The sequence below is a fragment of the Pygocentrus nattereri genome, chromosome 2 (assembly GCF_015220715.1).
Source record: "Pygocentrus nattereri isolate fPygNat1 chromosome 2, fPygNat1.pri, whole genome shotgun sequence".
Taxonomy (NCBI): domain Eukaryota; kingdom Metazoa; phylum Chordata; class Actinopteri; order Characiformes; family Serrasalmidae; genus Pygocentrus; species Pygocentrus nattereri.
In genome coordinates this window covers 56,043,752-56,059,485 of record NC_051212.1, presented here as the reverse complement: position 1 = coordinate 56,059,485, position 15,734 = coordinate 56,043,752, and the positions used below count along the sequence as shown (strand labels likewise).

Below are 15,734 nucleotides of genomic sequence, written 5' to 3'. Positions count from 1 at the left end.
GATATGAATCTAATTCTCTAGGGAGCGAGTCTGAGTCTTGAGTCTCTAGGGAGCGAGTCTGAGTCTTGAGTCTCTAGGATGCAATTCTGAGTCTTGAGCTCAAATTAACAAACATTACTCAGCGCATGCTGTTGTCTAGTAGCTGTAGGTCAAGGCAACTCGACGTGGTTTAAATCTTTAAGGTGTTTTATTAAACCGAGGAGCTTCATCGAAAACCTTTTGTTTGCTAATATCTGAAGTTGGTTCATTTTTCTCTGTGCCTGTAGGTTTCCCAGTCTAACAGCAGAAAGGCCACTTCCCCTCCTCCATCGGCCAATGGGAGTGCAGCTCAGACAGCAGTAAGTGCTGTTAGCCAATCATATGCTCACAACGTCCATCAGCCTTCCAGTATGGTTAGAAAAAGACTGATAACTGGAGAACAAAACTTACTGAAAGGGAAAAGGTGTGAAAGTCCAGACATGTTAGCTCTGGAGTTGCAAGGCTAAAATAGCTAACATGTAATGGAAGCCTATACCCCACTAATTAGCTTGATGCTAACTGCATGCCTGAGGCTGCATTACTGTAGTCACTGTTATCTGTAAAAAAGGACAAAACTAGCAACCACCTGGAAGACCTTTGAATTTTGCTGTTTTTTGTTCGTTTCCATCCTAATTTTTGGGCTCTTAGCGCTCCAGTGCAAAACTACATTAGCAAAAGTCGATCTTATCAGAGAAAACTGTACGCTGGAGTTTCATGCTTGCTCAAATATCGATCCGAAAAAGGCTCAAGCAGTAATGTAAATGTAGGATTTGTCATGGTTCTGCTCTGTCGACTGTTCTAGATCACGCCACCCGGCTCTGTGGTCACTCAGCTGCAGTCCCCCAGCATCTCCGGGTCTGCAGGAGCAATATCCCAGCAGGCCGTTCTGCTCGGGAATGGCTCCGCCCCCTGTAGTCAGGCTCAGATGTACCTTCGCACTCAGATGGTGAGAAATCAGCATGAAGTGCAGCTCTTTCACACTGACCACCCCCCCCCCCCGGCTCTCATAAATAATAGCAACTACTTGGAATAACATAGCTACGGCCTAGTAACGCCTTAGCCACCACATGCGACACCATAGCGATAGCCTAGCAACACCGTAGCAAACTATGTAAGATACCATAGCAACAGCTTAGCAACATCTTAGCAAACAATGTGGGATACCATAGCAACAGCCTAGCAACACCTTAGCAACCACTAGGGATACCATAGCAACGGCCTGTTAACACCTTAGCCACCATACGGGATACCATAACAGCGGCCTAACGATACCTTAGCAGCCACATGGGACACCATAGCAATGGCCTAGCAACACCTTAGCAACTATGTGGGATGCCATAGCAACACCATAGCAACCACCCGAGTCTTCTGAGCTTATATGGAATGCTGATGATGGAAAACAGTGGAAAATCTGGAATAATGAGTTTTCTTTGGGGACTATTTTGCCGCACAGCGCCCTGCATGTCTCCCTCCACCATGAATGGAGTTGAAGTTCTCTAAACTCTCATAAAACAGCGTCTCAGTCATCAGGCAGTGAATTCAGAACCAGCTCATGTAGGAACTTTCTGTGAGGAGCTTTTAGAGGGACGTCTGGTTCCCATCACCACCACTGTGAGGAGCTTTTAGAGGGACGTCTGGTTCCCATCACCACCACTGTGAACAGCTCTGACTCGGTTTCAGTGGAATTCCCCTTTTAAGCCTTTAGTGCTGAGACTGTCGACTCCTCCTCTGTTCCTCTGTCTCTCTGTATCAGCTGATTCTGACTCCTGCTGCGTCTGTAGCTGCTGATCTGCCTGCTCTGAGCTCGGCCTCCTCCCAGCCCGCGTCCACACAGGTGAGACTGCTGACCTCCTGAGGGGTCACGGCTCCGACACTAACGACTGAGAGCTCACATATTCAGTAGGTGGCTGTGAATCAGCTGAAGGCTATGTAATTGATATTCATTGAAAATGCTTAATTGGCACAGCTATGCTAATTTGTCAGCAGCTTCTTGACATCGGTTAAAGCTTGATTAATGGAAACCATATAAACATTGTATAATTAACATAAATGGTAGCTTAGTTTACATTAAAGGTTGATTAATTTAGACCAATCAAACATTGTGTAATTAGCATAAATGGTAGTTTAGTTTACATCAATCAAAGGTTGATTAATTTAGACCAATCAAGCATTGTGTAATTAGCATAAATTATAGCTTAGTTTACATCAATTAAAGGTTGATTAATTTAGACCAATCAAGCATTGTGTAATTAGCATAAATTATAGCTTAGTTTACATCAATTAAAGGTTGATTAATTTAGACCAATCAAACATTGTATAATTAGCATAAATGGTAGTTTCGTTTACATCAATTAAAGGTTGATTAATGAAGACCAATTTAACATTGCACAATTAGCATGAATGTTAGCTTAGTTTAATTAAAGGTTAAAAAACTGAGACCAATTAAACATTGCATAATTAATATAAATGATACCTTAGTTTCCATTAATTAAGGAGTGATTAATTAAGACCAATTAACACAGCATAATTAACATAAATGGTTGCATAGTTTACAGTTAAAGGCTGTATGATTTAGTCCACTGAAAGTCATCAATTAAATGCTGTATTAAAGAGAATTAAAGTTGTTTAATTTAAGCAAGTTAAAGATCTTTAAGCGGCATCAATTCAAGGATGACTTAACTGAAATATATTAAAGATAAAGATAAACTGTCGGCAGTTAAAAGTTGTTCATCTACCCGAAGTGAGCGCTGCAGGTGGCTGGTGTAAACGAGCGTGCTGATCCTCAGCTGTTATGCTGTTAGTTGTGATGGTGTGTTTCTCCTGAAGGTTCCTAGCTTGGCTCTGCGGACGCATCTTCCTGGAGCCCTCAGTGCTGCCCAGAGCGTCCAGCTGAAGGCCTCCCAGGGTCAGACACTGGTCACCCCCCTTCCCAGGATGTCCATCTGTCCCCTAAAGTCCACACAGCTGTCCCAGGCCCTGGCAGAAACTTCCAGAAGTGAGTCCTGTTTGATGACTCATTTTCATCTTCAGCCCAAACCTAAATATAATATATGACACATACTTTAAATGCTGAAATTAATTTAGTCCGAAACAAAAGCTTTTAATCTTTAGGTTTTACTAATGTCGTAGTGTACAAGAATGATGGACTAATATCTCCTATTCTAGTGTATAGGAGTGTTTATTGAGGTTATTATGGACTAATATCTCCTATTCTAGTGTATATGAGTGTTTATTGAGGTTGTTGATGGACTAATATCTCCCATTCTAGTGTATAGGAGTGTTTATTGAGGTTATTATGGACTAATATCTCCTATTCTAGTGTATAGGAGTGTTTATTGGTGTTGTTGATGGACTAATATCTCCTATTCTAGTGCATAGCAGTGTTTATTGAGGTTATTATGGACTGATATCTCCTATTCTAGTGTATAGGAGTGTTTATTGAGGTTATTATGGACTAATATCTCCTAGTGTATATGAGTGTTTATTGAGGTTGTTGATGGACTAATATCTCCTATTCTAGTGTATAGGAGTGTTTATTGAGGTTATTATGGACTAATATCTCCTATTCTAGTGTATAGGAGTGTTTATTGAGGTTATTATGGACTAATATCTCCTAGTGTATATGAGTGTTTATTGAGGTTATTATGGACTAATATCTCCTATTCTAGTGTATAGGAGTGTTTATTGAGGTTATTATGGACTAATATCTCCTATTCTAGTGTATAGGAGTGCTTATTGAGGTTATTATGGACTAATATCTCCTATTCTAGTGTATAGGAGTGTTTATTGAAGTTATTATGGACTAATATCTCCTATTCTAGTGTATAGGAGTGTTTATTGAGGTTATTATGGACTAATATCTCCTATTCTAGTGTATAGGAGTGCTTATTGAGGTTATTATGGACTAATATCTCCTATTCTAGTGTATAGGAGTGTTTATTGAGGTTGTTGATGGACTAATATCTCCTATTCTAGTGTATAGGAGTGGTTATTGAGGTTATTATGGACTAATATCTCCTATTCTAGTGTATAGGAGTGTTTATTGAGGTTATTATGGACTAATATCTCCTATTCTAGTGTATAGGAGTGTTTATTGAGGTTATTATGGACTAATATCTCCTATTCTAGTGTATAGGAGTGTTTATTGAGGGTGTTTATGGACTAATATCTCCTATTCTAGTGTATAGGAGTGTTTATTGAGGTTATTATGGACTAATATCTCCTATTCTAGTGTATAGGAGTGTTTATTGAGGGTGTTTATGGACTAATATCTCCTATTCTAGTGTATAGGAGTGTTTATTGAGGTTATTATGGACTAATATCTCCTATTCTAGTGTATAGGAGTGTTTATTGAGGTTATTATGGACTAATATCTCCTATTCTAGTGTATAGGAGTGTTTATTGAGGTTGTTGATGGACTAATATCTCCTATTCTAGTGTATAGGAGTGTTTATTGGTGTTGTTGATGGACTAATATCTCCTATTCTAGTGTATAGGAGTGTCTATTGAGGTTATTATGGACTAATATCTCCTATTCTAGTGTATAGGAGTGTTTATTGAGGTTATTATGGACTAATATCTCCTATTCTAGTGTATAGGAGTGTTTATTGAGGGTGTTTATGGACTAATATCTCCTATTCTAGTGTATAGGAGTGTTTATTGAGGTTATTATGGACTAATATCTCCTATTCTAGTGTATAGGAGTGTTTATTGAGGGTGTTTATGGACTAATATCTCCTATTCTAGTGTATAGGAGTGTTTATTGAGGTTATTATGGACTAATATCTCCTATTCTAGTGTATAGGAGTGTTTATTGAGGTTATTATGGACTAATATCTCCTATTCTAGTATATAGGAGTGTTTATTGAGGGTATTATGGACTGATATCTCCTATTCTAGTGCATAGCAGTGTTTATTGAGGTTATTATGGACTAATATCTCCTATTCTTGTGTATAGGAGTGTTTATTGAGGTTATTATGGACTAATATGTCCTATTCTAGTGTATAGGAGTGTTTATTGAGGTTATTATGGACTAATATCTCCTATTCTAGTGTATAGCAGTGTTTATTGAGGTTATTATGGACTAATATCTCCTATTCTAGTGTATAGGAGTGTTTATTGAGGTTATTATGGACTAATATCTCCTATTCTAGTGTATAGGAGTGTTTATTGAGGTTATCATGGACTAATATCTCCTATTCTAGTGTATAGGAGTGTTTATTGAGGTTATTATGGACTAATATCTCCTATTCTAGTGTATAGGAGTGTTTATTGAGGTTATTATGGACTAATATCTCCTATTCTAGTGTATAGGAGTGTTTATTGAGGGTGTTTATGGACTAATATCTCCTATTCTAGTGTATAGGAGTGTTTATTGAGGTTATTATGGACTAATATCTCCTATTCTAGTGTATAGGAGTGTTTATTGAGGTTATTATGGACTAATATCTCCTATTCTAGTGTACAGGAGTGTTTATTGAGGTTATTATGGACTAATATCTCCTATTCTAGTGTATAGGAGTGTTTATTGGTGTTGTTGATGGACTAATATCTCCTATTCTAGTGTATAGGAGTGTTTATTGAGGTTATTATGGACTAATATCTCCTATTCTAGTGTATAGGAGTGTTTATTGAGGTTATTATGGACTAATATCTCCTATTCTAGTGTATAGGAGTGTTTATTGAGGTTATTATGGACTAATATCTCCTATTCTAGTGTATAGGAGTGTTTATTGAGGGTGTTTATGGACTAATATCTCCTATTCTAGTGTATAGGAGTGTTTATTGAGGTTATTATGGACTAATATGTCCTATTCTAGTGTATAGGAGTGTTTATTGAGGTTATTATGGACTAATATCTCCTATTCTAGTATATAGGAGTGTTTATTGAGGGTATTATGGACTGATATCTCCTATTCTAGTGCATAGCAGTGTTTATTGAGGTTATTATGGACTAATATCTCCTATTCTTGTGTATAGGATTGTTTATTGAGGTTATTATGGACTAATATGTCCTATTCTAGTGTATAGGAGTGTTTATTGAGGTTATTATGGACTAATATCTCCTATTCTAGTGTATAGCAGTGTTTATTGAGGTTATTATGGACTAATATCTCCTATTCTAGTGTATAGGAGTGTTTATTGAGGTTATTATGGACTAATATCTCCTATTCTAGTGTATAGGAGTGTTTATTGAGGGTATTATGGACTAATATCTCCTATTCTAGTGTATAGGAGTGTTTATTGAGGTTATTATGGACTAATATCTCCTATTCTAGTGTATAGGAGTGTTTATTGAGGTTATTATGGACTAATATCTCCTATTCTAGTGTATAGGAGTGTTTATTGAGGTTGTTGATGGACTAATATCTCCTATTCTAGTGTATAGGAGTGTTTATTGAGGTTATTATGGACTAAAATCTCCTATTCTAGTGTATAGGAGTGTTTATTGAGGTTATTATGGACTAATATCTCCTATTCTAGTGTATAGGAGTGTTTATTGAGGTTGTTGATGGACTAATATCTCCTATTCTAGTGTATAGGAGTGTTTATTGAGGTTATTATGGACTAATATCTCCTATTCTAGTGTATAGGAGTGTTTATTGAGGTTGTTGATGGACTAATATCTCCTATTCTAGTGTATAGGAGTGTTTATTGAGGTTATTATGGACTAATATCTCCCATTCTAGTGTATAGGAGTGTTTATTGAGGTTATTATGGACTAATATCTCCTATTCTAGTGTATAGGAGTGTTTATTGGTGTTGTTGATGGACTAATATCTCCTATTCTAGTGTATAGCAGTGTTTATTGAGGTTATTATGGACTAATATCTCCTATTCTAGTGTATAGGAGTGTTTATTGAGGTTATTATGGACTAATATCTCCTATTCTAGTGTATAGGAGTGTTTATTGAGGTTATTATGGACTAATATCTCCTATTCTAGTGTATAGGAGTGTTTATTGAGGTTATTATGGACTAATATCTCCTATTCTAGTGTATAGGAGTGTTTATTGAGGTTATTATGGACTAATATCTCCTATTCTAGTGTATAGGAGTGTTTATTGAGGTTGTTGATGGACTAATATCTCCTATTCTAGTGTATAGGAGTGTTTATTCAAATCAAATCAAATTTATTTATATAGCGCTTTTTACAACTGATGTTGTCACAAAGCAGCTTTACAAAAATGGGAATCACAGCACAGAGAATCAGACAAAACACTGAACATAATATACAGAATATACAGAACCCCCGTGAGCGCTGAGGCAAGGAAAAACTCCCTCAGAGCTGGAGGAGGAAGAAACCTCGGGAGGACCAAGACTCACATCTAAAGGGGGGACCATCCTACCACTGGTCAGACAACTTATAAGTTAAACATTGAAAAGTCAATTTTACATCCACGCAGTTCTAATATATTCAGGTGTGTATAATCAACAGTGGAAACAATTAGAGTTCATATAGATTTGGATGTGATCTGTAGTGGAGAAGCTGCGTTCCAGAAACTTCCATCAGTCTGGTCAATCAGGGGGACAGGGGGACTTGAGGGTGGGACATCCATCAGTATTGGGCCGGACCGGTGGACAGTCAGTAACTCGGAGGAAGGAAAGATTTAGGAATTAGTTTAGACTGGATTTATGAAGAACAGAAAATGTAAAAAATGATCAGAGTGTGACTAATGACTCCGGCAGGTCTGAATATAACAGCCTAACTAAAGGGAGAGAGCCAGAAGGTAACATAGACACGGAGGCTCCCTGAGACACTGGCATTCACCCACTCCACCGTCCACAAACCTGAGTGACTGCATGTAGTGAGTGACAGCAGCACCAGCATCTCAGTTTACCCACAATTCACTATGTCCATGAACCCCTGGATCTGCAGCCTTATCTAAAGGGAATTAACATTAACTACCAAAAGCTAAACTAAACAAGTAAGTTTTTAGTCTAGACTTAAAGATTGAGACTGTGTCTGAGTCCCGAACATTATCGGGGAGATTATTCCAGAGTTGGGGCGCTTTATAAGAGAAAGCTCTTCCTCCTGCAGAGCTTCTCTGAATTTTGGGAACTACTAGGAAGCCAGCACCCTGTGATCTAAGTAATCGTGGTGGTTCATAATAGGAGATAAGGTCTCTCAGATACTCAGGAGCGAGCCCATGTAGGGCTTTATACGTTAACAGGAGAATTTTATAGTCTATGCGGAATTTGACTGGAAGCCAGTGAAGAGCTGATAGGACTGGACTAATATGGTCAAATTTTCTAGTTTTAGTAAGGACCCTGGCTGCAGCATTTTGAACTAGCTGAAGTTTATTTAAGTTACTGCTAGAACATCCTGACAGTAGCGCATTACAGTAGTCTAGCCTTGACGTAATGAAGGCATGTACTAATTTTTCTGCGTCATGTAAGGATAAAGCATTTCTTAGCTTGGCGATGTTACGGAGATGTAGAAAAGCTGTTTTAGTAACATTAGATATGTGTTTATCAAATGCTAGATCTGAATCTATGATAACGCCAAGATTTTTAGCTGTTGAACCAGGTGTGACTGAGAAGTCGGCCAGATTCAACATTAGGTGTGATAATTTATTTCTAGCAGCTTTAGGGCCTAATAGAAGAACTTCTGTTTTATCACTATTTAATAGAAGAAAGTTGTGTGACATCCATGATTTCACATCTTTTACGCAATCCTCCATTTTCTTTATTCTCTGTTTGTCATCAGGTTTGGCTGATATGAAGAGCTGCGTGTCGTCTGCATAACAATGAAAATTAACATTATGTTTTCTAATAACTTTGCCCAGGGGGAGCATGTATAACGTAAATAATAACGGTCCTAAGATAGAGCCTTGTGGAACTCCATATCTAACCTTTGTATAATTGGAGGGTATATTATTTACCCTCACAAACTGAAAACGATCGGTCAAGTATGATTTGAACCACGATAAGGCAGTTCCAGTTATACCGACCATTTTCTCTAATCTTTCTAGGAGGATATTATGATCTATTGTATCAAAAGCTGCGCTCAGATCAAGAAGTACCAGTAAAGAAACGCAGCCTTGGTCAGCGGCAAGAAGCAGATCATTTGTTATCTTAACTAGAGCTGTCTCAGTGCTATGATGAGGCCTAAATCCAGATTGGAATTTTTCATAGATCTGGTTTCTTTGCAGATAAGAGCCAAGTTGTTGGGCCACGGCCTTTTCTAAAATCTTAGAAATAAATGGTAAATTTGAAATAGGTCTATAGTTAGATAGTACACTAGGATCAAGATTTGGTTTCTTGATCAAAGGTTTAATTACTGCTAGTTTAAAGGCTTTGGGAACATACCCCAGGTTTAATGATGAGTTTACTATTGTTAATAGTGGTTTAATTATGTCTGGTAATACCTGTTTTAATAGTTTTGTGGGAACTGCATCAAGTGTACAGGTTGTGCAGTTTGATGAGGAGATAATTTTCTCCAGTTCTAAATGATGTAGTGGGTTAAAAACTTCCAACCTGACTTCGGTAGCTGGATTTTGTTCTATATCAGCCACACCAGATGACAGACAAGATGTGCTATTTATCTGTTGAACTTTGTCCCGAATATTTTCGATTTTATTATCAAAATAGTCCATAAAAGCATTGCTAGTGTGGATTGCTGGAATCTGAGGATCAGTACCTGCCTGATTTTTAGTCAGTTTAGAAATAACACTAAAGAGAACTCTAGGGTTGTTTTTATTAATCTCGATCTGAGAGGCCAGATACTCTGAGCGGGCTTTATTAATTTCTCTTCTATATTCAACAATACTGTCTTTCCAAGCAGAGTGGAATACTTCCAGTTTGGTTGATCGCCATTTTCGCTCAAAATTTCGTACTAATTGCTTTAAAGTACGAGTTTGGTCGTTATACCACAGCGCAAGTTTTTTCTGTCTCTCTTTTTTGTGTTTAAGTGGTGCTACACCATCTAAAGTAGACCGGAAGGTATTTTCTAAACAATCAGTTAGTTTGTCTAGTTCTGCTGGGTTACCTGGAGAGTACACTATGGTTGATAAATCAGGAAGGTTATCAGTAAATTGTTGAGCGGTAAAGGGCGTTATTGAACGTTTCATAGAGTAGCTGGGGGATGTACGTATATTATGACTAAGATGAAGTTTAAAAGAAATAAGATAATGATCTGAGATTACTGAGGTTTGAGAAAGAATATCTAGGTTATCTATGCTAACACCCAGGGTCAAAACCAGATCCAGAGTATGATTACAGTAATGCGTAGGTCCTGTTACATTTTGAGCAATACCAACTGAGTCTAGAATTGATGCAAAAGCCTTTTTTAATGAGTCATCAACTTTTTCAAAATGAATGTTGAAGTCTCCTACTATAATTACTTTATCACTACAAACTGCTAAATCTGCAGCGAAATCACTAAATTCTTTTAAAAATTCTACATAGGGTCCTGGTGGTCTGTAAATATTAATTAAAGAAAATGCATTCTGTTTTGTAATTGGATTAATTATATTGATGTAAAGAAGCTCAAAAGAAGTGAAATTATCATAGTGTTTCTGATTGACAGCTAGGGAATTTCTAAAAATTATGCAGACCCCGCCTCCTCTACCGGACGATCTGGGGTTGTGTATATAATTATAGCCTGCAGGGGTGGCTTCGTTTAATGCTAAATATTCATCGGGTCTAATCCAGGTTTCAGTGAGGCACAACACATCAAATTTCTGATCAGTTATGATTTCATTCACTATTACTGCTTTTGAATTTAGAGATCTTATGTTAAGTAAACCAATCTTTAGTTTTGAAGTGCTAGTGCTACAGTCTGGATATGATTGTTTAATATACGTTAGGTTATTTAGATTTACTGTTTGAGTTTTTTGACATTTATGTTTGACTCGGGGGACAGACACAGTCTGAATACATTGGTATCTAGGTAACGTCTCTTTGCAGCTCACAGACGGTCGGTTAAGCCTCTCTGTCTGCGGCCTGGTCCCGGCTCCGGTTTGTCAGCAGCTTCTAAGGCTACTGCTACTCTGCCGACTAACTAAGAGACTATGTGCTATGCTGCACGAAAGTAAGGCAGCACCATCCCGCGTGGGGTGGACACCATCCCTACCTAAAAGACCAGGCTTGCCCTCAAACATTAGCCAGTTGTCTATAAAGCCCACATGATTGTCCGTACACCACTTGGACATCCAGCGGTTCAGCGAAGAAAGCCTGCTGTAAGCTTCATCGCCACGCCTCATTGGGATGGGGCCAGAACAGATTACCTCTTCGGACAGCGTCTGGGCCTGTTTAACCACCTCTTTAATATTAGCCTTAGTTACTTCAGACTGCCGCAGACGAATATCATTGGCCCCTACATGAATAACTACCCTCGAATATCTCCTATTTGCTAACAGCCTAAGGTTGCCACTAATGTCCGGTGCTCTGGCTCCCGGTAAGCAGATAACTCTAGCCGCTGGTGCCCCTAAAGGAGTAGCTAATTTCACGTGCCGGACGATAGAATCTCCTATCACCAGAGTACCTTTAACAGGCTCCTCAGCGGGTGCTTCACTGAGCGGGGCAAACCTGTTTGACACGTGAACTGGGGGAGCATGGTGTACAGGTGGGCTGGCTGTGGCCTTTGCAGTAGCATTAGCCTTAGCCTTTCGACTATGCCGCCGAGACGTTACCCATTCGCCCTGCTGTGGGGGCTCTAAGGCCGGAGTCGAGGGGGTACTAGCTCTCCCTGGTGTACCCGGGGCTGCTAACAGTGACCCTTGCTGTCTATCCCTTATTAAACCCCGGATACGCAGCTCTAACTTGTCCACCTTCTCTACCAGGCAGTTAACTAGCTTGCACTTTGAACAAACACCACTATCATTATGACTATCGGTGGAGAAGGGGTCTAAACTAAACATGCCACACTCTGAACAAGAGAAAAACCCAGCAGTAGCCATGACAAAAAAGCACTCACCTTGTTTCAGTTGAAATTAGAAACTAACACAAACCAAACAGCAGCAGCAAACAGCTAATCCAGCAAACCTGTGGAAGAAGTCTGTAAAAGTGAGCTAAGAGTGGATTAATAGGTGGGTAGAGCAAAGTGGAGGCAGGCTAAAGGTGGATTAGTAAGTATGAAGGGTGAAAGAGGAAGAAAACAGGGGTAAATGTAGAAATTGAAGTAAATTAAAGAGAGCTAGCAATCAGCACACCACCAGCAACAGCAGCAAGACAGTTTATTGAGTGTTTATTGAGGTTATTATGGACTAATATCTCCTATTCTAGTGTATAGGAGTGTTTATTGAGGTTATTATGGACTAATATCTCCTATTCTAGTGTACAGGAGTGTTTATTGAGGTTATTATGGACTAATATCTCCTATTCTAGTGTATAGGAGTGTTTATTGGTGTTGTTGATGGACTAATATCTCCTATTCTAGTGTATAGGAGTGTTTATTGAGGTTATTATGGACTAATATCTCCTATTCTAGTGTATAGGAGTGTTTATTGAGGTTATTATGGACTAATATCTCCTATTCTAGTGTATAGGAGTGTTTATTGAGGTTATTATGGACTAATATCTCCTATTCTAGTGTATAGGAGTGTTTATTGAGGGTGTTTATGGACTAATATCTCCTATTCTAGTGTATAGGAGTGTTTATTGAGGTTATTATGGACTAATATCTCCTATTCTAGTGTATAGGAGTGTTTATTGAGGTTATTATGGACTAATATCTCCTATTCTAGTATATAGGAGTGTTTATTGAGGGTATTATGGACTGATATCTCCTATTCTAGTGCATAGCAGTGTTTATTGAGGTTATTATGGACTAATATCTCCTATTCTTGTGTATAGGAGTGTTTATTGAGGTTATTATGGACTAATATGTCCTATTCTAGTGTATAGGAGTGTTTATTGAGGTTATTATGGACTAATATCTCCTATTCTAGTGTATAGCAGTGTTTATTGAGGTTATTATGGACTAATATCTCCTATTCTAGTGTATAGGAGTGTTTATTGAGGTTATTATGGACTAATATCTCCTATTCTAGTGTATAGGAGTGTTTATTGAGGTTATTATGGACTAATATCTCCTATTCTAGTGTATAGGAGTGTTTATTGAGGTTATTATGGACTAATATCTCCTATTCTAGTGTATAGGAGTGTTTATTGAGGTTATTATGGACTAAAATCTCCTATTCTAGTGTATAGGAGTGTTTATTGAGGTTGTTGATGGACTAATATCTCCTATTCTAGTGTATAGGAGAGTTTGAAATAATTTATGGATTAATATCTCATATTTTAGTCTGTTGGAGCATTTATCATCAGCATTGAATAATGTGGAAAAATATATTGTAATAAAATTGTCATGTGTCTTTTCTTGACCAGTGATTCTAAAGCATGGATCCTCCCTCCCTCCCTCTCCCTCCCTCCCCCTCCCTCCCTCTCTATCCCTGCAGCATTATCTCCGGCTCTGATGCGGCACCAGCTGCACTGTCCCACCAGCCTGAAGGGGGTGCCCCCACAGTTCATCCTGCAGAGTAGTGTGGCTCAAAGGCAGGTTCAGCCCATTGCTCTCCGGGTTACAGATCAGGACAGCAGCCATCCTCCACTGTCCCTGCTGACCGGGACCACGCCCACCCCCGCCACCGTCCTATCACAGCACTGTGAGGTGAAAATAAGAACCAAAATCAGAATCGTTTTAATTGGCAATGCAATGTAAGATTATATATGTTATAGGATTAAAAATACTCACATATTACTTTTACAAGGTTTAGCAGATGCTGTTATCCAGAGCGACTTACAAAGGTGCTTTTCTGTCCACTCGGAGAAAAGTGTACTAGCTAGAACAGACAAACTGCCCTTCAGCTCAAACACTGCCAGAAAACAAAAGCCAGAGCTGAGAGCTAGAAAGATACAGAGTGAGACACAGCGTAAGTACTTAACTCAGTGATCTTAACTCACTTAATTGATGTAAAAAGAGAAGCTCTTCAGTTTGAAGACCCTGAGATAGTCACTGTTCGGACAGACTGTGGAAGTTCGTTCTACCACTTTGGCTCCAGAACAGAGAAGAGCTGGTCTTGAAGTTCAAAGAACTCAATCTACAGATTGAGATTTGACCACTGCCACTAATTAGTGGATTAGTGGACACCCACTGCAGACACAGACGTTCAGTTGTGCACGTACAGAAGAAAAGCACTGGCAGCAGAATTAAATGCTCTGCAGAAGCTGCATACAAGTTTAAGATCACTGTGTACATGGTGGAACGTCAGCTAGAGAGCCCCACTATTTGAATATGTTGGAGTGGAATCTAATGAAAGCATCTGAGATGGGTTGGAGTGATAAAGTTTCATTGGACTAGTTTGGGATGAGTTGAAAAAACAAAGTTCCACCCAATGTCTTTTGAATGACTAAACACCTTGGGGATGAGTTTGAGTGATCAAGCTCCACTAAAAACTTTTGGGATAAGATGGTGTGATGAAGCTCCAATAAACACCTTCGGGATGAGTTGGAGTGATCAAGCTCCACTAAAAACTTTTGAGACATGTTGGATTGATGAAGCTCCATTGAACAACTCTGGGATACTTTGGAATGATAAAACTCAGTTGAACAGCTTTGGGATGAGCTGGATTGATGAAGCTCAATTGAACAACTTTGGGATGAGTTGGAATGATGAAACTCCACTGACCTTGATTGGTATGTCTTGAGTGATCAAGCTCACCATAAACAGCTTTTAGACAAGTTGGAGTGATGAAGCTCCACTCAAGAATTTTGGGATGAGTTGGGAGCAATGAAGTTTCACTGAGTAGGTTGGGAAGAGCTGAAGATATGAAGCTGCATTGAACACTTTTTGGGTGTGCTGCAGTGGTGAAGCTCCTTGGAATATATTTGGGATGAGTTGGAGTGGTGAAACTCCATTGAACACCTTTGGCAAGAGTTGGAATGGTGAAGCTCCATGGAATATGTTTGGGATGAGTCTGAGTGATGGAGCTCCATGGAATACATTTGGGATGATTTGGAGTGATGAAGCTCCATGGAATATGTTTGGGATGAGTCAGAGTGAGGAAGCTCCATGGAATACATTTGGCATGAGTCAGAGTGATGGAGTGATGGAGAGGTTCGGGATGAGTTGGAGTAATAAAACTTCACTAAACTCCTTTGGGATGAGCTGGAGTGATAGAGCTCTCTTTGAATATCCTTTATTTCAGACGAAATGTTGGAAAAACAGGTGTTTGGATACAGTTGAACATTTCAAAATAAAACGATAACAAAATATAGAACAATTCCTGAATGTCTGTTGACTTTCCTTGTTTTTATGAAAAAAGGTAGTTTCATGCCCCGCCTCCTCAGACCAACCGGCCAGTCAGAGCTCAGCACAGCAGCACGCTGTAGTGGCATCCACTTCTACAGTTCCATCAGCCAGTCCAGTTCTTCCAGACCCTCCTCCACTTCACCTGGCTCCAGTGGTGGACCCCCTCTGCCAGGCTCAGCCCCTCAGTTGTCCCCCTCCTCCACCCCCACTGACCCTGGCATTGCCCAGGCTGCCTGCCACCCCTTCTTCAGCTTCTGTACAGAGATTGTCCCTTCGCTCCATCCATGCGCTGGCCGTCCGGTCTGACCACATGCTGCTGTCGGAGGATGAGCTGCCCGTGGCCGAGGCTCTGGCCCAGCTGCCCTTCCAGAACCTTCCACCTCCACAGACCACTGCCGTGGACCTGAAGGTGCAGCCCAACACAAATGCGGACAAAACATCAGTGAGTCTGAACTCTTTT

The 15,734-nt window shown here is 39.4% G+C and overlaps 1 protein-coding gene across 4 annotated transcripts in view; it reads left to right on the top strand.

The window, feature by feature from the left end:
* Positions 1-15,734, top strand: part of LOC108444339 (polyhomeotic homolog 3 (Drosophila)) — a 32,018-nt gene that overhangs the window by 5,269 nt on the left and 11,015 nt on the right. For 2 of the 4 annotated variants that reach the window (XM_037545123.1, XM_037545125.1), the window contains exons 6-11: positions 267-338; positions 821-964; positions 1,772-1,852; positions 2,845-3,013; positions 13,422-13,633; positions 15,288-15,716. In XM_037545123.1, coding sequence (XP_037401020.1) covers positions 267-338; positions 821-964; positions 1,772-1,852; positions 2,845-3,013; positions 13,422-13,633; positions 15,288-15,716 — 1,107 coding nt within the window. The remainder of the gene's footprint in view (positions 1-266; positions 339-820; positions 965-1,771; positions 1,853-2,844; positions 3,014-13,421; positions 13,634-15,287; positions 15,717-15,734) is intronic. The other 2 variants (XM_037545130.1, XM_037545127.1) reach the window with 2 other exon arrangements.